The 23,234-nt window shown below is 48.4% G+C and overlaps 1 protein-coding gene across 1 annotated transcript in view; it reads left to right on the top strand.

The window, feature by feature from the left end:
• Positions 1-19,510, top strand: part of LOC103166476 (mucin-16-like) — a 52,084-nt gene extending 32,574 nt beyond the window's left edge. Inside the window, exons 19-45 of the mRNA XM_029052369.2 lie at positions 1,191-1,303; positions 1,412-1,479; positions 1,891-2,063; positions 2,490-2,525; positions 3,060-3,134; positions 3,648-3,760; positions 3,869-3,936; positions 4,843-5,015; positions 5,452-5,487; positions 6,191-6,265; positions 6,748-6,860; positions 6,963-7,030; positions 7,465-7,637; positions 8,418-8,453; positions 9,035-9,109; positions 9,702-9,814; positions 9,923-9,990; positions 10,867-11,039; positions 11,487-11,522; positions 13,121-13,195; positions 13,723-13,835; positions 13,944-14,011; positions 14,929-15,101; positions 15,532-15,567; positions 18,072-18,113; positions 18,320-18,399; positions 19,247-19,510. Of these exons, the coding sequence (XP_028908202.2) occupies positions 1,191-1,303; positions 1,412-1,479; positions 1,891-2,063; positions 2,490-2,525; positions 3,060-3,134; positions 3,648-3,760; positions 3,869-3,936; positions 4,843-5,015; positions 5,452-5,487; positions 6,191-6,265; positions 6,748-6,860; positions 6,963-7,030; positions 7,465-7,637; positions 8,418-8,453; positions 9,035-9,109; positions 9,702-9,814; positions 9,923-9,990; positions 10,867-11,039; positions 11,487-11,522; positions 13,121-13,195; positions 13,723-13,835; positions 13,944-14,011; positions 14,929-15,101; positions 15,532-15,567; positions 18,072-18,113; positions 18,320-18,399; positions 19,247-19,351 (2,477 nt within the window). The 3' untranslated portion in view covers positions 19,352-19,510. The remainder of the gene's footprint in view (positions 1-1,190; positions 1,304-1,411; positions 1,480-1,890; positions 2,064-2,489; positions 2,526-3,059; positions 3,135-3,647; positions 3,761-3,868; positions 3,937-4,842; positions 5,016-5,451; positions 5,488-6,190; positions 6,266-6,747; positions 6,861-6,962; positions 7,031-7,464; positions 7,638-8,417; positions 8,454-9,034; positions 9,110-9,701; positions 9,815-9,922; positions 9,991-10,866; positions 11,040-11,486; positions 11,523-13,120; positions 13,196-13,722; positions 13,836-13,943; positions 14,012-14,928; positions 15,102-15,531; positions 15,568-18,071; positions 18,114-18,319; positions 18,400-19,246) is intronic.
• Positions 19,511-23,234: the final 3,724 nt, after the last annotated feature.

Genomic DNA, 23,234 nt, shown 5'->3' with positions numbered 1-23,234 from the left:
CTTCATCCCACTGGAGTGGGGTGAGGCAGGTCAGTGTGGAGATTCCTCAGGATGTGGAGGAGAGCCAGTGTGGGAACCCGGGGAGGCAGAGTGGTGGTCCTGTAGAGGAGGTTGCCGAGGGCCCCAGGAGCCACGATGGGAAGGCAACGACCACTGTGTATTTGCATGACTGCGTGGTGGAGAGAGAGGCCCGAGGTGCGACGCATTAGGGACCAATCTTCTGTGAGCATCTCCCTGTGTGGAAGTTTCCTGGTCAGTCTGGTTAGTTTTCTAGTATTGTTGCTGCTTCCAAAGATGTCCAAACTACCTTTCCTCCCTGGTAGACAGTATGGCCTAGTGGAAAGGGAGAGCCTGGGTTTTAATCCCCACTCCGCTATTTGCTGTGTGACCTTAGGCAAGTCACTTTACTTCTCTGTGCCTCAGTTACCCCGTCTATAAAATGAGGATTAAGACTGTGAGCCCCACATGGATTGGACTATATCCAACCTGATTAGTTTGCATCTACCCCAGCACTTAGTACAGTTTCTGGCACGTAGTAAGTGCCTAACAAATATCATTTAAAAACAAATCCAAGATGAGGCTAACAGTCCTTCTACAGTTCTCTAAGGCAGGAATTGTAGAACCTAGATGCTACCACTTTCAGAGAGATGAAGCATAGAGAAAACAGGGACAACAGTTCGTTTCAAATCAGGTACCTTTGTTTCCACTCCTTTTGAGGAGGTTTCAGCCCGAGGCCACTGGTCCACTGATGAGGTGGAGAGCAGGCTGGGTATGGGTTTTGTATGAAAGGAGCCAGCCCTCTAGTACTGAGGTTAATTTAAGCCACCAATAGGTTGATGGTCATAAGCAAACCATTTTCCTCTATTCACATAGCAGTGGCAATTCTTTCTTCTTTCTGGGTGACTCGACGGGGAAATTGTAGCCTTTTCCTGCAATGAGAGTTATGAAGACAGTGTTCTTAATGGACGTTCACCAGGGGACAGGTTACCTGTGTGCTATTGGATCTATGGAGGTCAGGGTCTGTCCAACCAGGGCTGACATAAATGTGTTTAAAAAGGATGTCAGCCCAATGGGGTCCACAGCAAGCTTCACAGAGCAAGTGGGCCCAGGCCCAGCTCTTTCCTTCTGTGTCTGTGTCTCGAGAGAATGCAGGCATGCTTTTTGAGAATCACTGTTACTCTCCTGTACAGACTTGCAGAGTTTCACCTTGAACTTCACCATAACAAACCTGTACTATACGACAGACATGGGGGTCCTGGGCTCCCAGAAATTCAACATCACAGAAAGAGTCCTGCAGCATCTGGTGAGCATCCCTGATTCGCAGCAGCCCGGCCTTATGCTGCCCCTCCCTCTGTCCATCGGGTTCACGTGTTCTTCTCTCCAGCCTCTCACCAAGTCCTTTCCTCGCTAGCTCGACCCTTTGTTCAAGAAGAGCAGCATCGGCTCTGGCTACTCTGGCTGCAAAGTGACCAGGTTTCGGTGAGAGTTCACGGGGTTGTGGGGGAACATTGGGATGACCCTCGCCGATGGATCTCCCAGATGTTGGGATGATCCATATCTGCCACTTTCAGGGACCCTGATCCCCTGGGCTGGGCCAGGGCTAAGTCAGCCAGCCATCACCACACTTCTGCCTGTTTCCTCCACCCAATCCTAGTCTAGGTCAAATCTGCCAAGAGTCCACACCAGTGGCCTCGGGGACTCCCAAAGGAAATTTTATCCTTAGTGTTTCAGGGTTGGGAATGACCGGTCCTGGGAGGGATCAACGTGCTCCCCACCAGGCCTTCATCTCAGAGTCATTATGTCTTGGGTTGTTTCAGTCTATGTTGGACCCAAACATGCACAAACCTTCAGTGACCCTGGTCATTCTCACAGTTGATGCCTCTTTTGCAGGTCAGTGAAGAATGGGGCAGAAAGTGGTGTGGATGCCATCTGCACCTACAGGAAAGGCCTCGCCATCCCCAGATTGGACCGAGAGGAGGTTTACCGCGAGCTGAGCAGCCTGACGAGTGGGATCACCAAGCTGGGCCCCTACATCCTGGACAGGGACAGTGTCTATGTCAATGGTGACTGACCTTGTTCGGGAGGATTGGTGTCACACCAAACCACTCTCTGCCAGTCCAGCGAACTCACAAGGACTGTTTTATTTGGAGATCTCTCCCGAGTCACTCACTGATCCCTACCAGCTTCTCCCTCAAGCCTGTAGCCTGCAGCCTCCACAACTCTGCCTTTTCCATGGCCAATGAAAGTGGCAAATGCTAGTGTTGGGGGGAAGGGAGTGGGAGTGGGTGTTGGAAACCAGCTGCCAACAGAAAACGTGCCAGGATTTGGGACCAGCTCTCCCCATTAACCCTCTCTTCCATAACCCAGGGGTTTTATGGATAGCATGACCTGACCCCTTGGACCGAAGAACCTGTAGTACCCCCCCCCCCCCATTTCCCCTTACCCCAAATCCTAATGCCCTCAGTTTCAATACCACTTTTTCCTTTCAGGCTACAATGAACAGGCACTGGTCCACCTCACAACCGGTGAGTATGAGCTACTCTCAATGGCTGACTGGTGCCATATCCTCCAGTTTCTAGTGTAATTTTCTATTCCCGGGTCCCTATTCCTATGGCTCTGAGTTGATGGGGCCTGGGTCCTTCCTGACTCAGCTGATCCAGACCTCAAGATTAGATTTCCAAGGGGTGGGAATTGGAGGGTGACACTGACAACCCTCTGACCAAGAAAACATACTTGCCAATGAAACATGGTTTCACTGTGAATGAAAATAGCTGGGCATGCCTGCAGGTAGTGGTCCTTCCCAGAAGGCCTCTGAAATACTGCCCACTTGTGTAACAGGAAGTCCACAAGCAGTTTTGCCAAGGACAGTAGAGGGCAACCTCAGCCCAGCACTAAGCATGATGTATTGTGCAAGGTTCCTGGCGATGGGAGATTCCTAACAGATGGGATGTGGGCTTCATTCAGCTCTATTGAAGTCATTCCCCTCAAGAGTCTGATAAAAACAACTCCATGGCAAAGAACATTTTTATAATCATCATTGATGGACTATCTTTCAACAGCTTCTGTGTCATCCATGTCCAAAGCCACACCATTATCTACATCCACCATGTCTCCGACATCAATTCCAACCTCAAGTATGTTCTATTTCTGTTCTCATCTCAAAGAAAATGTTAAAACTGTTGGCTCCATTGGGGGGATGTGGAGAGCAGAGTGGATATGGGGTTTGTATGAAGAGGGACTATCTTGTAGAATCATTTTGAATATAAACCACCCCACAGCCTGACGGTCATGAGCGAACTCCATTTCCCTGTCTACATAGCAGTGAAAATTATTCTTCCAGATGAAAGCCCAAGGAGAACCCTGGTTGGGTCATCAACATGAGGTTGTAATTTTTTTTGAGAATGAATGCCCAGGGCAGCAACATGTTCATCTGGGGTCACCTTTCCCGTGCACTACTGGATCTATGGAGGTCAAGCTTGGACCTGCCAAGGCTGATATAGGCATGTTAAAGCAGGACAACAGCTCAGTGGGGTCCTCAATAAATTGGACAGAAAAAGTGAGCCCAGGCCTGGGGCTTTCCTTGCCTGTCTGTGTCTTGAGAGAATGCAGGCATGCTCTTTGAGAATCACTATCACTCTCCTGTACAGAATTAGAGAATTTCACCTTGAACTTCACCATAACCAATCTGCGCTACATGGAAGATATGGGGGTCCCGGGCTCCCAGAAATTCAACACCACAGAAAGAGTCCTACAGCGTTTGGTGAGCCTCCCCGATTCCCACCAGCCTTGCCTTGTGCTTCCCCTCTGTCTGTCCGTCGGGTTCACGGGCCCTTCTCCCCAGCCTCTCACCAAGTCCTTTCCTCACCAGCTCGACCCTTTGTTCAAGAAGAGCAGTGTCAGCTCTGGCTATTCTGGCTGCAAAGTGATCAGGCTACGGTGAGAGTCCGTGGGGCTGTGGGGGAACACTGGGATGACCCACTGATTCTGCAGCTGCTGTCTGACGTGCCAGGGCTCTTCACCAACTCACCCCAACCGACGCATCTCTTCTTTTCTAATTATATTGCTCACTTTGTTCTTCCCATGCCATCCTTCTACCTGTACTGCACACTCAAGTCTCCCACCTCCACCTCCTTGCTCCTGCTGTTCTCTCAGCCTTGATTCCTCCCTGCACCAAATCAGCTAGAATGTAGCTCTCCCCACATTCAAATCCTTCCTAAAATCCCACCTCCTCCACATGCCTTCCCTCATAAATTCCCAACATCCCAATCATATAAACCCATCAGCCATATCTAGCACTTATGGGCCGATTAAAACATCCTCAGCACCACTGGATTTACATTGATTCAATTTTACATATGTTTTTCATTTTGATTGCTCTTTTTGTAAATACTTTTAAGTTTTTCTCACTGGATTGTAGTCTCCTTGTGGTCAGGGAATATGTTATTTGCAGTTTGCCCTTCCCAACTGATTATTACAGTGAACTGCACCTGGAGGGCACACAGCAATTATTTCTACTATTACAAGAAATACTATTACTGCTATTTCTCTCTTCTTCCTTGGCTTTGCAAGTCCTCAAACAGCTAGAAAACATCATGCCTCAGTTTGTCCCCATCACCCTGCCGTCCCACCGGCTAAATTGCCACGGGGACTCCCAAAGGAAATTTCATCCTCTATGTTTCAGGGTTGGGAACAACCAATCTCAGGAGGGATCAATGTGCTCCCTACTCCAGTCCTCAATCTCAGACTCACCACGTTTGAGGCTGTTTTAGGTTAGGCTGGACCCAAACACCCAGATTTTGTCAGAGACACTGGTCATATTCACAGTTGTTGCCTCTTCCACAGATCAGTGAAGAGAGGGGCGGAAAGTGGTGTAGATGCCATCTGCACCTACAGGAAAGACCCCACTGTCTCCAGGTTGGACCGAGAGAAGGTTTACCGCGAGCTGAGCCACCTGACAAGTGGGATCACCAGGCTGGGTCCCTATGTCCTGGACAGGGACAGTCTCTACGTTAATGGTGACTGGCCTTGTTCGGGAGGTTTGGTGTCACCCTAACCACTTTCCCCCTGCCGTCCAGCCCTGCCACAGGAACCTTGCCCATCACTTCCTTGTTTAACTGAAGCCCATTAATGCCTCTAGGCCTCCTCCACTGTCTGTCTTCCTCCCAGCAGCCCCCCAAACTCTACCCTGTCCTGGGCAGAGGAGAGTGGGAAGGGCTGAGCAGGTTTGGGTTGAAGATGGAAGTGGCAGGGGCAGATAAGGCAGGAATGCCACCGAGAACATGTCAATGCCTGGAGTCCCCTCTACCATTAATCCTGTCTTCTCCTATCCAATAGTTTTCCCATCGATAGTGCTTAGGACTCTTGGATGTAAGATGTTGTAGCTTCCCGCTCCCCTTTTCGCCTGCCCCAAGTCCCATTGCCCTTGGTTTCATTGACATTTTCTCATTTCAGGTTACAATGAATGGACAACTGTCCATCCCACAACAGGTGAGTATTGGTGTTTTCATTGCCAATTGATAAATTCCATTGATGGATGGAGTGAAACTGTTTATTCCCAGGTCCCTTTTCCTATGGGTCTGACCAGATGTGGCTATGTGTCTTCTCCACTGCACTCTGTTCTGATTTCAACGTTATGCTTGCTAGACATGGGGGTTGGAGGGTGACCCTACCAACTGACTCACTGACCAGTGGAACCTGCTGCCCAGTGAGAGGCATGTGGTTTCACAGTGAATTTACATCTGGGCATCAATCAATCATTAAATTAATGGTATTTATTGAGCACTTACTATGTGCAGAGCCCTGTACTAAGCACTTGGGAGAGTACAGTACAACAGACTTGGTGGACATGATCTCTGCCCCAAACGAATTTACAGTCTAGAGGGGGAGATAGGCATAAATATAAATAAAATAATTTATAATTTAAAACTTAGTCATCACCTAGAGTATGGGCCGGTCTTGACCAACCCTAGATGAGTTTTTGCAGACTGGCTTCAAGTGAAGCCAGCACCCGCATTAGCTATGAAGAGTGAAAGGGCTGTTGACATCATGTAATACATGGTGCCCCCTAGTGCCCCCTAGTGCCCTTGGTGATGTCACATGGAATTTCCTCCAAAGAATCCAATGAAGCAATCCTGACATTGCTTCCATGAAAAAAATGATGGACTTTCATTGATGGACTATCTTTCTGCAGCTCCTGTGGCGCCAACGTCAAAATCCACATTCAGGTCCACAACCACACTGTCTCCAACACTAAGACCCAGCCCAAGTAGGTTCAATACCCGATCTCACCTCCAAGGAATCATGGACACCATTGAGGGTGGGGAAGGGTCGGATTCGTGAGGGGTTGGTATATAAAAGGCCAATCTTGGAGAAATGTTCTGAATATAATGTTCTGAATATAATGGGTCGGGGGGTGCTTTCCTGCCTTTATCCACCTTGTGCTGTAAATTCTTTCTTCTCTTCAGCAAAAACTCATTCAGAACCCTGATTATGCCAGAGGGGGAGTTGTAGTTTCTTTCTGGAACCAACACTCAGGGAGAAATGCTCTTTATGGAAGTTCACCTGGGAACCCTGTACCCATTTGGAACCAGAGCCATGGAGGTCAGGCTCCCTCCTGCCAGGGTCAGCGTAGGTGTGTTAAATCTGACTCCTGGACCTAGGTGCCAGCCCAGTGTGGTCAGCAGCAAGATGGACAGAGTGAGTGGGCCCAAGCTACTCTTTGAGAAACACTCTGATTCTCCCAAACAGACTTGGAGCATTTCTCCCTAAACTTCATCATGACCAACCTGCACTACACAGCAGACATGGGGGTCCCAGGCTCCCGGAAATTCAATACCACAGAAAAAGTCCTGCAGCGACTGGTGAGCCTACCAGATTCCCACTGGCCTGACCCTATGATGCCTCTGCCCGTTGGGTTTACGTGCCCTTCTCCCCAGCTTCTCAACAAGTCCTTTCCTTGGCAGCTCGACCCTTTGTTCAAGAAGAGCAGCATCGGGTCCGGCTACTCTGGCTGCAAAGTGACCAGGCTACGGTGAGAGACCACAGGGCTGAGGGGAAATGTTGGGATGATCCTCACCAATGGATCTCCTGGATGTTGGGATGATCCAAGTCTGCCACTTTCAAGGACACTTACCCCCACCCACCTCCCCGGCTGTGTCAAGCCTCTCCCAGCAAGGCATCTTCATGCCTCAATCTGTTTCTCCCACTCCGACCTATTTTTGGCAAATCATGTTGTTTCAGTCCTCCCAGAGTCCACCCTGCTGGTCATGGGGCCTCCCAAAGGAAATTTTATCTTTGAGGTTTTAGGGTTTGGAACGGCCAGTCCCAGAATGGACCAATGTGCTCCCCAGCAGCCCTCCTTCTCAGAGTCACTATGTCTGGGGCCGTTTGGGTCTATATCAGATCCAGACATGCACAAACTTTCAGTGACCCTGATCATTCTCACAGTTGTTGCCTCTTTCCCAGGTCGGTGAAGAACGGGGTGGAAAGTGGGGTGGATGCCGTCTGCACCTACAGCAAAAGCTCCCCCACCCCCAGATTGGACCGAGAGGAAGTTTACCATGAGTTGAGCCACTTGACCAGTGGGATCACCAGGCTGGGCCCCTACATCTTGGACAAGGACAGTCTCTACGTCAATGGTGACCAGCCTTGTTTGGGAGGATCAGTGTCTCCCAAGGCACTTTCCCTCTACCGTCCAGCCCTGCTATGGGACCTGTTCCTTTAGCTGATTCCTTCTGTACCTGTCTGAGGCCCATGGGTCACTCTAGGCCTCTCCCTCTGTCTGTTTCCCAGCAGCCCTCACACCCCTTCCTTATCCCAGGGGGAGGAGAGTGGAAAAGATTGAAAGGGCTTAGGGTTGGTTGATGGAAGTGGCAGGGGAAGATAAGAGAGGGATGCCTCCTGAGGAGACGGCAGTGCCTGGGGCCACCCTCTATAGCTAACCCTATCTTCTCATCCCATCTAATTCACCCACCAATTCTGTCAGTCTCAGTGGCCCTAAGATGCTGTAGCTTCCAGCTCCCATCTTCACCTCTCACAAAATCCCTGTGCCCTCAGTTTCATTCAGTCATCTTTTCATTCAGTCATATTTATTGAGCGCTTACTGTATGCAGAGCACTGTGCTAAGTGCTTGATAATAATGGTACCTGTTAAGCACTTACTATTCACTGCTATACACAAGCACTGTTCTAAGCGCTGGGGTAGTCACAAGGTAATCAGGTTGTCCCACATGGGGATCACAATTTTAATCCCCATTTTACAGATGAGGCAACTGAGACCCAGAAATGTTAAGTGGCTTGCCCAAGGTCACACAGCAGCCAAGTGGCAGAGGCAGAATTAGAACCCATGTCCTCTGACTCCCAAGCCTGTGCTCTTTCCACTAAGCCACGCTGCTTCTCATTACCACTTTGTCCTTTCAGGCTACAATGAACGGGCAGCTGTTCATCCCACAATGGGTGAGTATTGGTGATCTTATGACCAACTGATATTTTGGTCTTGAGTGAACCTGAATAGATTTTTGACTTTTTCTTTTAGGGTCTTTGTTAAGCTCTTCATATATGCCAAGCACTTCTTTTAAGTGCTGGATTAAATACGAGATAATCAGGTGGGACACAGCCCCTGGGCCAGGCAGGGTCGAGAAGCAGTATTTTCTAATAGATAGAGCACAGACCCGACAGTCAAAAAGACTGTATTCTTATCCTGGCTCCCCCACTTCTCTGCTCTGTGACCTTGGGCAAGTCACTTAACGTCTCTGTGACTCAGTTTCCTCATCCATAAAATGGGGATTAAGAGTTGGGGCCTCATGTGGGACATGGACTGTGTCTAACTTGATTATCTTGTATCTACTCCAGTGCTCAGTGCAGTGACTGCCACAAAGTAAGCTCTTAACAAATTCCATTTAAAAAACAAAGGAATATTGGTGCCTCCCCGAGGTGGCATGCAAATTCCATCTGAAGGGTCTAATTGAGCAAACCTTCTCTGGTTCTCCTTTCAATGATTAAAAAAAGCACCTTTGTTTTGGAATATCTTTCTGCAGCTCCTGTGGCATCTACGTTAAAATCCACTTCCAGATCAACAACCACACTGTCTTCAAAATCAAGCCCCAGCCCAAGTAGGTTCACGTCCCTTTCTCGCCTCCAGAGACAATTTAAGAGTACTGGTTGCACTGAGAGAGGGGGAGAGTATGGTGGGGGAGAGACACCAACAGCTCGATGGTCCGGAATATGCCTTATTTCCCATACCTCATAGTGGTGAATTCTCTTTCCTCTTCTTGGAGAATCCCCATTAAGAACCCCGGTCAGCACATCACAGCGAAGTTGTAGCTTCTTGGAACAAGCATTACGGGTAGCAGTGCTGGGAGGAGAAGTTCTCTATGGGATCTCTCTCCCCAAGGCTCCCTGAGCTTGGAGGTTGGGCTCTGTATAGCCAGGGGCCTGGGGAGAGTTTCATAATTATCGTAATATTTGTTAAGCATTTCCTATGTGCCAGGCACTGTACTGAGCACTGGGGTAGATATAAACAAATTGGGTTGGACATGGTCCCTGTCCGACATGGGGCTTAATGTGACCGAAATGCCAGCCCAACAGAGTCCCTGACAAGATGGACCGAATGAGTTAGGCCCCAGGCTGGATCCATCCTTCCCCGTTTGTTTCTCAGGAGTTTGTAGGCATACTCTCAAAGAATCACTGTTACTCTCTGTACAGATTTGGAGTATTTTACATTGAACTTCACCATTACCAACCTGCGCTACACAGCAGGCATGGGGGTCCCCAGCTCCTGGAAATTCAACACCTCAGAAAGAGTCCTGCAGCGTCTGGTGAGCCTCCCTGATTCCCACTGGCCCGGACCTATGCCTCCCCTCCTTCTTCCTGTGGGGTTCACGTGCCCTTCTCCCCAGCCTCTCACCAAGTCCTTTCCTCACCAGCTCGACCCTTTGTTCAAGAAGAGCAGCATCGGCTCCAGCTACTCTGGCTGCAAAGTGACCAGGCTGCGGTGAGAGTCCACGGGGCTGCGGGGGAAAGTTGGGATGATCCACTCTTCTCGATGCTGCTGTCTGTCATGCCGGGGCTCTCCACCAACTTACCTCAACTGATGCATCTCTTCTCTTCTCCTGCTACTGCTTACTTGGTTCCTCCCATGCCAACCTTCTACTTGCACTGTATGCTCAATTCTCCTGCCTCCATGCCCTTGCTCATGCTATTCCCTGGGCATTGATTCCTCCCCCAACCACATCGGATTGATGTAGCGCTCCTCACATTCAAATCCTTCCTAAAATCTCACCTCCTCCAACATGACTTCCCTCATGAATTCCCAACATTCCAAATCTTAGAATTCCACCAGCCAACTCTATCATTCATTGGACGACTTAAACTCATCAGCAGCACCAATGGATATGCACTTATTGAAATGTATGTTCAAGTTTTTATTTTGATTATTCTGTTCATAAATACTTTTAGATTAATCTCCCTCATTGCAGGTAGGGAATAATTCACTTGTTGTTGGCAGTTCCCAACAACTGGTACAGTGGATTGTACCTACTGGGTCCACAACAAATGTTGTTACTAATATTGCTATTTCTCTCCTCCTTGACTGTGCAAGGACTCAACCAGCCCAAAAGCATTGTTGCCTCAAACTGTCCCTGCCACCCTGGCATCCTGCCAGCAAAATTACCACAAGTCTTCCCCAAAGGAATTTCATCCTCAATGTGTCAGAGTTGGAAACGGCCGGTCTCAGGAGAGAATGATGTGCTTCCAAATTGCTGCAGATCTGAGTGGCCACTTCTGCAGCTGTTTTGGATTCTGCCAGACCCAGCCACCCAGAATACTTCAAAGACCCCGTTCATTCTCACAGTTGATGCCTCTTTCGCAGGTCGGTGAAGAACAGGGCAGAAAGTGGGGTGGATGCCATCTGTACCTACAGGAAAGGCCCTACCATCCCCAGAATGGACCAAGAGAAGGTTTACCGCGAGCTGAGCCACCTGACGAGTGGGATCACCAGGCTGGGCCCTTACGTCCTGGACAGGGACAGTCTCTATATCAATGGTGACCGGCCTGATTCGCGAGGATTGGCGTACCCCAAACCACTTTCCCTCTGCCTTCCAGCCCTGCTAGGGGAACGTTTCCCTTTGCTGATCATGTCCATATCTGTCTGAAGCCCACCAATCCCACTGGGCTTCTCTCATTGTTTGTCTGGCAGCAGCCCCCACAACTCCTCCCTCTTCTAGGGAGTTGAGCGTAGGAAAGGCTGAGCCAGTTTGGGTTGGGCATGGAAGTGGGAGGAGTGAGATAAGGGAGGATGGCCATCTGAGAATGTGGGACTGCCTAGGGCCCTCTCTACCTTCCCCTCTGCCCTGTCTTCTCCTATCAAATGATTCCCCCAGTGAGAGTGCCCAAACCATTGGGCCTTAAGATGCTGTAGTTTCCCACTCCCATTTTTGCCTCTCCCCAAATCCCATTGCCCTCACTTTCATTGCCACTTTGTCATTTCAGGATACAATGAATGGATACCTATCCTTCCCACGATGGGTGAGTTTTGATGATCTAATGGATGCTTGATATTGTCATCTGAATGAAACTTTCTGTTATTGGGTCTCCTTTTCCCAGTAGTTCTGATCTCACTTGGCTATGTGTCTTCCCCACTACACTCCAATCTGACTTCAGAATTATGATTTCTAGATGTTGAGGCTGATGGGTGAATCTAGCAATGGACTCTCAACCAATTGAACCTGTTGTCCAGTGAAGGGAACCCGATTTCACAGTATGGAACATGGCTGGGCATCACCTAGAATATGGGCCAGTTTGGATGGCCCTAAATGGTATTACGTGAACTGGCATAGAGGGAATCCACCACCCATATTAGCCATGAAGAGTGGAAGGGCTGTTGACACTATGCATTATCCAAGGATTCATATTCCATGTCTTCAACTACCATCTTTATGTGAATGATTCCCAAATATACATCTCTAGCCCAGATCTTTCTCCTTCTCTGCCATATTGTATTTCCTCCTGTCTTCAGGACATCTTTATTTGGATGTCCCCACTGATACCTCAAACTTAACATGTCTAAAACAGAACTCCTCACAGTCTCACCCAAACCCCACCCTCACTCTGACTTTCCCATCACTGTAGACAGCACCACCTCCCTCCCTGTTTCACAAGCCTGTAACCTTGACATTGTTCTCAACTCATCTCTCTCATTCAACCCACATATTCAATCTGCCACCAGATCCTGTCAATTCAGTCTTCACCCAACACTGCTAAAATCTATCCTTTCCTATCCATCCAAACTGCTACATTAATCCAAGCCCTTCTCTTATCTCACCTTGATTACTGCATCTGACTTTTCTGCCTCCTGTTTCTCCCCTTTCCAGTCCATACTTCATTCTGTTGCCTGGATCAATTTGCTACAAAACCATTCAGTCCACGTACCCCTACTCCTCAAGAGCCTTCACTGGTTGCCTATCCACTTCTGCATGAAACAGAAACTATTGGCTTTAAAGCATTCAGTCACTTTGCTACCTCCTATCATACCTTACTGATTTCCTACTACAAACCAACCCACACACTTTGCTCTGCTAATGCCAGTCTACTCACTGGACCTCGATCGCCTCTATCTCGCTGCTGACCTTCTCACCCATTTCCTGCCTTTGGCCTGGAACTCTTCATGTATGAAGGACCATCACTCTCCCCAACTTCAAAGCCTTATTAAAATCAAATCTCCTCCAAGAAGCCCTCCCTGACTAAGTCCTCATTCCCTCTACTCCTTCTCCCTTCTGTATCACCCTTGCATTTGAATTTGCACCGTTTATTCACCCCACCCTCAGCCCCACACACTTATGTGAATATCCATAATTTATTTATATTAATGTCTGTCTCTCCCTCCAGATTTTAAACTTCCTATAGCCATGAATCGTGTCTACCAACTCTGTTATGTTGTACTAAGTGCTTAGTATGGTTTTCTAAACCCAGTAAGCGCTCAATAAATATGATTGATTGATACTTTTGCCTCTAATGATGGCATGTGGAATTCCCTTCAAAGGATTCAGTAAAGCAAACCTGACCTAGCTCGGCATTCCATGACAAAATGGCACTTTTGTTTTCACTGATGGACTATCTTTCTGCAGCTCCTGTGGTGCCGATGTTAAAATACACATCCAGGTCCACGACCACACTTTCTCCCACATCAAGCCCCAGGTCAAGTAGGTTCACTTCCTGTTCTCACCTCCAGAGTAATTTAAGAGTACTGGCTATACTGAGGGATGGGGAGAGTGCGATGGGTGTGGGGCTTGTATAAAAAGGATCTGTTCTGGAGAATCACTCTGAATATAAAATACCAACAGCTTGATGGTTCGGATTGTACTTTATTTTCTGAATTCATATGGAAGTGGATACACTTTTCTCTCTTTAGGGAAAGTCATGAAGAATCCTGATTAGTGCAGCACTGTGAGGTTGTAGCTTCTTCTTGAAATGAGCACTCAGGGTACCAGTGCTGGGTGGGAAAGTTGTCTATGGGATCTCTTTCCCCAAGGCTCCCCAAGCTTGGAGGTTAGGTTCTGTACAGCTGGGGATCTGTGGGGTGTTTAATGTGACCAGAATGCCAGCCCAGTGGAGTTTTTGGCAAGTTGGACAGATTGAATTAGGCCCCAGGCCGGGTCCCTTTTTCCCCATCTGTGCCTCAGGAGTTTGAAGGTATACTCTCAAAGAATCACTGTTACTTTCTATACAGACTTGCAAAGTTTCACCTTGAACTTCACTATAAGCAACCTGCACTACATGACAGATATGGGGGTCCCAGGCTCCCGTAAATTCAACACCACAGAAAGAGTACTGCAGCGTCTGGTGAGCCTCCCCGATTCCCACCATCCTGGCCCTATGCCTCCCCTCCCTCTGCCCGTCGGGTTCACATGTCCTTCTCCCCAGTCTCTCACCAAGTCCTTCTCTTGCCAGTTTGACTCTTTGTTCCAGAAGAGCAGCGTCGGCTCCGGCTATTCTGGCTGCAAAGTGATCAGGCTGCGGTGAGAGTACACGGGGTTGCGGGGGAATGTTGAGATGATCCACTGATCCCGTCGTTGCTATCTGTCAGGCCAGAACTCTCCAACAACTCACTCCACCTGACATAGCTCTTCTCTACTTTTGCTATTGCTCACTTTGTTCCTCCCATGCCAACCTTCTAGCTGTACTGCATGCTCAAGTCACCCACCTCCATCTCCTTTGCTCACACTGTTCTCCCAGTATCGATTCCTCCCCTCACCAAATCAGATAGATTGTTGCTCTCCCCACATTCAAATCCTTCCTAAAACCCCACCTCCTCCAACATACCTTCCCTCATGAATTCCGAACATCCCAAGTCATATAAACCCATCAGCCATTTCTAGTATCTATGAACCGACTTAAACTCACCCTCAGCGCCGATGGATGTTCTTTTACTTAATTGTACATTCATTTTTTTAAAATTATGATTCCTCTGTTTGTAAATGATTTTAGGTTAATCTCCCTCATTAGACTGCACTTTCCTTGCAGGCAGGGGATATGGCACCTGCCTTTGCATTTCCTTATTATTACAGTGGGTTGCACCTAGTGGGACATAATAAATGCTACAACTTCTATTGTTACATTTACAACTACTATTACTTCTCTGCATCTCCTCCTTGTCTGTAAAATGTTTCTTCCAGCCAAACAATAGCATGGATCAGTCTGTCCCTGCCACCCTGGCATCCCGCTGACTAAACTGCCAAGGGTCCTCCTTAAGGGAATTTCATGCTTGGTGTTTCAAGGTTAGGAATTTACAGTCCTGGGAGGGATCAGTGTGCTCCTCACCAGCCCTCCATCTCAGAATGGTCACCTCTGGGGCTGTTTTGGGTTATGCAGCGCCCATATACCCAGAATCTGGGGGTGATCTTAGTCATTCTCACAGTTGATGTCTCTTCCGCAGGTCGATGAAGAACAGGGTGGAAAGTGGGGTGGATGCCATCTGCACCTACAGAAAAGGCCCCACCATCCCCAGATTTGACCGAGAGAAGGTTTACCGTGAGCTGAGCCGCCTGACGAGTGGAATCACCAGGATGGGCCCTTATGTCCTGGACATAGACAGTCTCTACGTCAATGGTGACCGGCCTGGTTCAGGAGGATTGGTTCCCCCCAAATCACTTTCCCTGTGCATTCCAGTCTGCTCATGGGACCTGTTCCCTTTGCCATTCTCACCTGTATGTCCTGAAACATGCACTGGTCACTTCCGGTCCTTCCCCACTGTTTGCATCCAGGCAGCCCCTCAGCTCCTCCATCTCGGCTGATGAGAAGGTCCAGCTGAAGGGGCAGGAGAGGGTGAACAGGGGTGCATCTTCACCAGGCTGCCAGTTTTTACTATGTCAGCTTCTGGCCCTACCTGCCCCATTTCACCCTCTCCTCCCAGATCCGGCATCTCTTCCTCCAGAGGGGCCAGTTCCCCAGAACCCAAGATCAGAGAGCACCCTGTTTCCCCTTTCTCCTTTTCCAAACACCCAGGTGCCTCACTTTCATTTCTGCTCTGTCCTTTCAGACTACAATGAATGGACAGCCTTCCGCCCTACGACCAGTGAGTATTGGGAGATCACATGGCCAACTGATATTTTGTTCTTAAGTGACAATGCCTGTCCCTGGATCCCCACTCCCTGGGCTAGACCTGACAGGTCCAGATACACCCTTGTCCTTGTTGCATCCAGTTCTCCAGCTCTTGTCTCCCAGTGGTGGGGAGTGGTGTTGATGCCACCCCCTGCCCCCCATAAGATGGAGACCATGCTTGTCAATGAAGGGAATATGGTTTGCCATTGAAGGCACATGGCTGTGCAGGGGGTTTCAACCACCCCACTTGGCCTATGGATTTTGCCCACTGGCCTCTGGGGGAGCCCAGATTCAGCTCAGCTAAACCAAGTATAGGGCCAGTTCAGCCAGTCTCAAACATTCCGTGTTCTGCAGTGACCAGCTCCCCCAGCGATGGAATAAAAGATACCCTCCATTCTCTGGAGCTCCCCCGACCTCCACAGCTCCAATAAGAAAGCCCTGACTGTGATCTTGATCTCACAGACAAATGGCATTTTACTTATCAAAGATGAACTCCATTCCTCTGGACTAGTCATAACAGCGCCTAGGGCAGACCCACCTCTGGAGCACCCCAGCCTCAAGCTTGTGCTTCCCAACAATGAGGGCCACAGATGATGTCAGTGACTCCCTGACAGGCAGATCATGCTTGCCATTATGGAGAATATGGTTTCACTCTAAGTGTTCACGGCTGTGCTTCCTGATCTCTCCTATTCTTTTTGCAAATGCCCTGAAGGTAGAGGTCCACTGCCCGTACCACAAGTGTTTCCTGGGAATCTTCTCCTGCAGCTGCCTTTTTACCATTTCCAAATTTCTTGCTTTGTCTTCACTGTGGAATGAATTTGTAGGGTGCAATCTTTCCTGGGAGTTCCAGGCCTCTTCCTAAGTTATTTTCCTTGGCTATGCAGCAAATTCAGCAAAAATATGTCCAGAAATGATGTCTGGCTCAAAAATGTTCTGCGCATGCCCAGATAGTCACTTCTACCACGTAGACTCCCCTCATTCCAGGGGAGTGAGCCCTTTTTCCACATTTCTTTGCTTCTTCCGATGCAGGCTCTTGTCCTTCTGAGAGAGACAGAGACACTGGCTCTAGAGGGTCTGTGTGCTGGCAACCCTTCTGAATGGCGCGGATGTGGGAAATGTACCCCCTCAGGGAGACAACACTCAATCAAATTCATTAAGCACTGTGTGCAGGTCACTGTACTGTACTGGGAGAGTACAACACAACAATATAACAGACACATTCCCTGCCCTCAGCAAGCTTACAGTCTAGAGGGGGAGATAGGCATTAATATAAATATATAACTTATTTATGAGCTATGATTGAGGCCTGCTCCTGGTGTTAGCAAGTGATCTAACCACCCCTGTGTCCCCCAGTTAAGCAGTACAGCCTTCAAATAGAGTTCTGGATCTTTTAGCCAAGTCTCCATTCTGGCCTGAGTGATAACTTGGGAAACCTGTGAGCCCCAGGTGGGTCAAGGACTGTATCTGATCTGACTGTATTGTATCCACCCCAAGGCTTAGTATAGTGCTTGGCACCTAGTCAGGGCTTAACAGGTACCGCAATTATTAGAAAACATTTTGTATTGGTGAAGCAGCGTGGCTCAGTGGAAAGAGCACGGGCTTTGGAGTCAGGGCTCATGAGTTCGAATCCCAGCTCTGCCACTTGTCGGCTGTGTGACTGTGGGCAAGTCACTTAACTTCTCCGTGCCTCAGTTCCCTCATCTGTAAAATGGGGATTAAGACTGTGAGCCCCACGTGGGACAACCTGATTCCCCTATGTCTACCCCAGCGCTTAGAACAGTGCTCGGCACATAGTAAGCGCTTAACAAATACCAACATTATTATTATTATTATTATTATTGGTGAGTTCTTCAATATTAAAGTTTCAAAATGTTGCCTAAGCATTAGTTATCTGAGTTATAGTAATGAAGAGATGAATATTATAAGCCCCATGTGGGGTACAGGGACTGTGTCTGAGCTGATTAACTTGTATCAACCCCAGTTTTTCGATCAGTGCTTGACAGATACAATAAGTGCTTAACAAATATAATTATAATAATGACAATACTACTACTACTACTACTAATAGTTACACAAGCTCTGAAGCTCTTGTACATCTGGAGCAGAGTTTTATAAGCACTGCTGACAGACATTTCCGACCCTCAATCCCCAGTGCATGGGCTAAGGTTGCAGCCTGCAGCTTTTCTATCCTTCCCATTTTAAGAACTTGTTCAGTCCATTTTGTAGCCAGAACCACATTTCACAAATTCATTCATTCATTCAATAGTATTTATTGAGCGCTTACTATGTGCAGAGCACTGTACTAAGCACTTGGAGTGTACAATTCGACAACAGATAGAGACAATCCCTGCCCACTGATGGGCTTACAGTCTAATCGGGGGAGACAGACAGACAAAAACAATAGCAGTAAATAGAACTGGTTCCCAACCTTCCCCTTGTCCCCATCCAGCTGCTTACACTCAGTTCCTTTCCTTTCAGACTATCCTCCCAATAGGATTGGGGAAGTGACAGAGAACTCTGGTGAGTTTTACAGAAGCTACTGTGCTTGTCCTGAAATCTCGAAAAGAAATCCTACCCAGTCCCAACCCCTCTCTCCCCAGCCCCTTTCCCTCCCTGGCCATATCCCCAGCCCCCATTGCTCCCCACAGTGTTCTAACTCTTGCCCCTCTTCCCCTTACATCCCGAGACCCTGATCTGCTGCTCCCTAATGTCTGCTGTTTCCCTAGACCTGTCTTTTTGGGCCATCATCCTCATTTGCCTGGCTGCCCTCCTGGGGCTGATTATCATCTTATTTTGCTGCTTCCTGGTGAGTTTGCCCTGTGGAAAGTTGAGGTGGCCAAGGGACTGGATAACATCCCCAAGACAAATGATCCTTGGCCACAGAGAGGGTCTGGGGTCCTAACCAAATCAGAATCAGAGAAGAGGCTGTCATGGATGGGGCACAGATTCCCTCACAGCAGTCACCTTGGGTCCCGGGCCTCTTTCCAGTTTAAGGATCTGTAGAGCGCTTGGCACAGAGTTTCCCACACTGGGGAAGTGCTGTTGGTATCACACCTTCCTCTCTTCACCACGGAACCACCCACACTGTCCTTTTTTAGCCACACAACAGTCCTCTGATGTACCCTGTGGTCTCACGGCACTCTTCACTCTCTCACCCAAAGGCAGTGGTGGCAGGATTTGGGCTATGGAGAAAGGGAGAAAGAAGGAAAACACCTTCCTTCTATTAACCTAGGAGGAGGTGGTAATATGGAGGTACTGGGCACTCCAAGTACTGGTAATTGAAGGAGAGAGGTGGAAGGGAAGAGCAGGAAGCAGTGATGGCACTAACCAAGTCAAAAAAGCTCTGAGCTCTATGCCCTTCCTCAGAATTAGTCAATTCAATCCATCAGTGGTATTTATTGAGAGTGGCCTGGGGGACAAGCACTCTACTAGGCACTTGCAAGAGAACAGTACAGTAGAGCGGGTAGTCACAGTGCCCGCTCTTAAACAACTTACGGTCTAATATTCCTATAGCTCTTATGTGGGGGACCCAGCCCTACATGAAGTGAGACAAGCTTAGCAAATGGTCCCCAGGGCCCAAACCGAGTCTTGGCATCCCTGACCCTGGTTGGGGCGGAGGGGAAATGGAGGAACTTCATTACTCCTCTACCCAGGTCGCCCTGTGTCTGCAGAAGAAGGAAGGCAGTTATCAAGTCCACCAGATCCAGCAGCAGGATATGGGCTGTTACTTTCCTCACTTGGATATGAGAAAAATGTAGTGAGAGGCTCCCAAGAACAGCGGACCTCTAGAAGCTTCCTCTTTCCCACCACCCGGAGTCCCAAACCCCTGAAAAACACTTTAACTCTGTCGCGACATCTTCTTTACTGCTTTGTAACCAAAGGATGCCTGATATATTTAAAACAAGAAAATTAACTTATTCCTGAAAATGACTCTTGGAGTTTTTTCTTGATGAGAATCCACCTAGACTGCAGTTTGTCTTCTAATTCCACCCCAGTGACAAGTTACAGAGATATGAGTAGTGGGAGCCCAGCTGACTGCAAGGTCCCTCCCAAAGGGTGGCAGTCAGAAGCTCCCTCTCACTTCCACCAAAACTACCACTAGTACTTCTGATGTAGGTTCCCTACGACTAATGACTAGGAACATCTCTGAGTGCCTAGATTCTAGGTCAGATTCTAACAACCTCGAGATACAGGCCTATTATGCCACTCTGCCAGGCACAGTCATTCATTCATTCAATCGTATTTATTAAGAGCTTACTGTGTGAAAAGTACCATACTAAGCTCTTGGGAGAGTGCAATATAAGAGTAAATAGACACATTCCCTGCCCACATCCACCTCCAGGGACAACTTCAGAGGGAAAGTCAAGTGAGCTGTGACTTCAGGACAGCCCACAGCAGGGATGGCCGTGTGCAGCCTGATTTTCCCAAATGGTGGCTGAGGAGGATCTTTCGAAGGCGGTGGCCAAAAGGGGCCTTTCACCGATGATAGCCACACAGGTACAATGTCAGAGGGGATAGAGTGTGGAGCTGTACAAAGGCAGAGGGGAGCGGGAATGGTTGTATAGCTGACAATGATGCAATCTGGCCCAGAGGGCTCCTAGCCCCATAGGCATCCCCATTTCCCTCTCTCTAGGGAGACCCTATCATAGGAGCTTTCCAAAGTGTATGTATTTACCTTCAGGGCCAGCCAGGCTGTTTCTTCCCATCTCCCAGGGTCTACTCTCTCTGGCTGACCCTGAGCATGGAGACTGCCATCAGCTGCATGAGGAGAGCCTAGGCAGGGGGTGGGAGAGTTACTGACTCTGCATTCCGTTACAATCAATCAATCATATTTATTGAGCACTTACTGTTTATAGAACACTGGGCGAGTAAATACAACAGAATTAGTAGACATGTTCCCTGCCCACAAGGAGCTCACAGTCTAAAGGGGGAGACAGACATTAATATAAGTAAATTATGGATATGTACATAAGTGCTGTGAGACTGAGGATGGGGTGAATACCAAATGCTTGAAAGGTACAGATCCAAGTGTAATCCTCTACAGTCCCTCCCCACCTCCAGTCCCATTATGTGAGATCATATTCATTCATTCATTCATTCATTCATTCAATAGTATTTATTGAGCGCTTACTATGTGCAGAGCACTGTACTAAGCGCTTGGAATGAACAAGTCGGCAACAGATAGAGACAGTCCCTGCCGTTTGACGGGCTTACGGTCTAATCGGGGGAGACAGACAGACAAGAACAATGGCAATAAATAGAGTCAAGGGGAAGAACATCTCATAAAAACAATGGCAACTAAATAGAATCAAGGCGATGAACATTTCATTAACAAAATAAATAGGGTAATGAAAATATATACAGTTGAGCAGACGAGTACAGTGCTGAGGGGATGGGAAGGGAGAGGGGGAAGAGCAGAGGGAAATGGGGGAAAAGAGGGTTAAGCTGCGGAGAGGTGAAGGGGGGGCGGTAGAGGGAGTAGAGGGAGAAGGGGAGCTCAGTCTGGGAAGGCCTCTTGGAGGAGGTGAGTTTTAAGTAGGGTTTTGAAGAGGGGAAGAGAATTAGTTTGGCGGAGGCGAGGAGGGAGGGCGTTCCAGGACCACGGGAGGACGTGACCCAGGGGTCGACGGCGGGATAGGTGAGACCGAGGGACGGTGAGGAGGTGGGCGGCAGAGGAGCAGAGTGTGCGGGGTGGGCAGTAGAAAGACAGAAGGGAGGAGAGGTAGGAAGGGGCAAGGTGATGTAGAGCCTTGAAGCCTAGAGTGAGGAGTTTTTGTTTGGAGTGGAGGTTGATAGGCAACCACTGGAGGTGTTTAAGAAGGGGAGTGACATGCCCAGATCATAGCTAGGAGCCCTAGCTCTCTGCCTCATCTGGGCTTACATTTCGCTGGCTGAGAGGAGTAAATCATACTGAGCTCCTTATTTTTCCTCCCCCCGCACCCAATTCAATCTTGCAGTCACCCTAGCTCTGGACAGCCGGAGCCCTGCTGTAGAAGTTGGTTGAGCCCTGAACAGGAATCTTTGAGTGACTTTTGGTGAAAGGGACTCTTGGGGGAAGATGCTGTGAGATGAAGCTCATTCATTCATTCATTCATTCATTCGATCATACTTATTGAGCACTTACTGTGTGCAGAGCACTGTACTAAGCTCTTGGAAAGTACAAATCGGCAACAGAGACAATCCCTACCAAACAACGGGCTCACAGTCTAGAAGCGGGGAGACAGACAACAAAACAAAACAAGTAGACGGGCATCAATAGCATCAGAATAAATGAATAGAATTATAGATATATACACATCATTTATAAAATAAATAGAATAACAAATATGTAAATATATACACAAGGGCTGTGGGGCAGGGAGCGGGGTAGAGCAGAAGGAGGGAGTCGGGGCGATTGGGAGGGGAGGAGGAGTGGAAGCAAAGGGGAGCTCAGTCTGGGAAGTCTGAAGTATAAAAAGGAAGAGTGGGGAAGAGTAGAGGTGTGGCACGATGTAATGATGTCATATGTGGCATTATGCTGAAATGATAATAATACTAATAGTGGTATTTGTTAAGCGCTTACTATGTGCCAAGCACTGTACTAAGCGCTGGGGTGGATACAAGCAAATAGGGTTGGATACAGTCCTGGTCCCACATAGGGCTCACAGTTTCAATCCCCATTTTACAGATGAGATTAACTGAGGCCCAGAGAAGTGAAGTGACTTGCCCAAGGTCACACAGCAGACAGGTGGCAGAGCCGGGATTAGAACTCATGACCTTCTGACTCCCAGGACTGTGCTCTAACCACTAGGCCATGCTGCTGTGTGTGTGGTATGACATGTATGCTCAGCGTAAGGTGGTGGCATCATGTGTCAGGTGAGGGGGTAGCACATTTGACTCTTGCCTTATAGTGGCAGAATAACTAGCCAAAGCTCATTCAATTTATTGAGTGCTTATTAAGCGCTTGGGAGAGTACATTACAACAGAGTTGGTAGACACGTTCCCTGCCCACAAGCTTGCAGTCTATAGCTCAATTGCAACCCTGAGTGTTAGATTCCTCCTTTTGTCTGCCAGCACTTCCAGATCCTCGTCCCTGTCCCAACTACTCCATCTTCTGTTGTAAGAACGCGAACGGAAGAACACGACATATTCCCTGTCCTCAAGGAACTTACATCTAATGGAAGGAAAGAAATACACAAACAAATAAACATAAAACACAAGTGACAGTGTCATTTATATAGAGAAAGCAATTAGTTGTCTCTAGGCCACTGCAAAGCGTGACCTATCAGAGCAGCAAAGTGCTCACTTGAGCACTTCAGAAACTATCTCTTTCCTGTGGAGCTATGGAAAGCTAGCCCCACCCCTCTAAGGTTTGTAACCTCAGCCCTGCTACCTGCCCACTTCCGGACACCTTGACGTTGGTCATTCCAGTCATATGTGCATCCATAAGTGGATTCCACTAGTTAGCCCAATTAGACTGTCCCCAGCCCCTAGGTTTGAGATTTTATCCCTCTGCTTCTAGATTGTAAACTCGTTGTGGGCAGGGATTGTGTCTACCAACCCCGTTATGCTGTACACTCCCAAGCACTTAGTACAGCGCTCCGCAGACAGTAAACACTCAATAATATCATTGATTGACTGATTAGAGCACTAGCTGTTGCC

Source organism: Ornithorhynchus anatinus, chromosome X2, assembly GCF_004115215.2.
Source record: "Ornithorhynchus anatinus isolate Pmale09 chromosome X2, mOrnAna1.pri.v4, whole genome shotgun sequence".
NCBI classification, from domain to species: domain Eukaryota; kingdom Metazoa; phylum Chordata; class Mammalia; order Monotremata; family Ornithorhynchidae; genus Ornithorhynchus; species Ornithorhynchus anatinus.
Note: the sequence above shows the minus strand (reverse complement) of the source record. Positions and strands in the feature narration are given on the sequence as shown.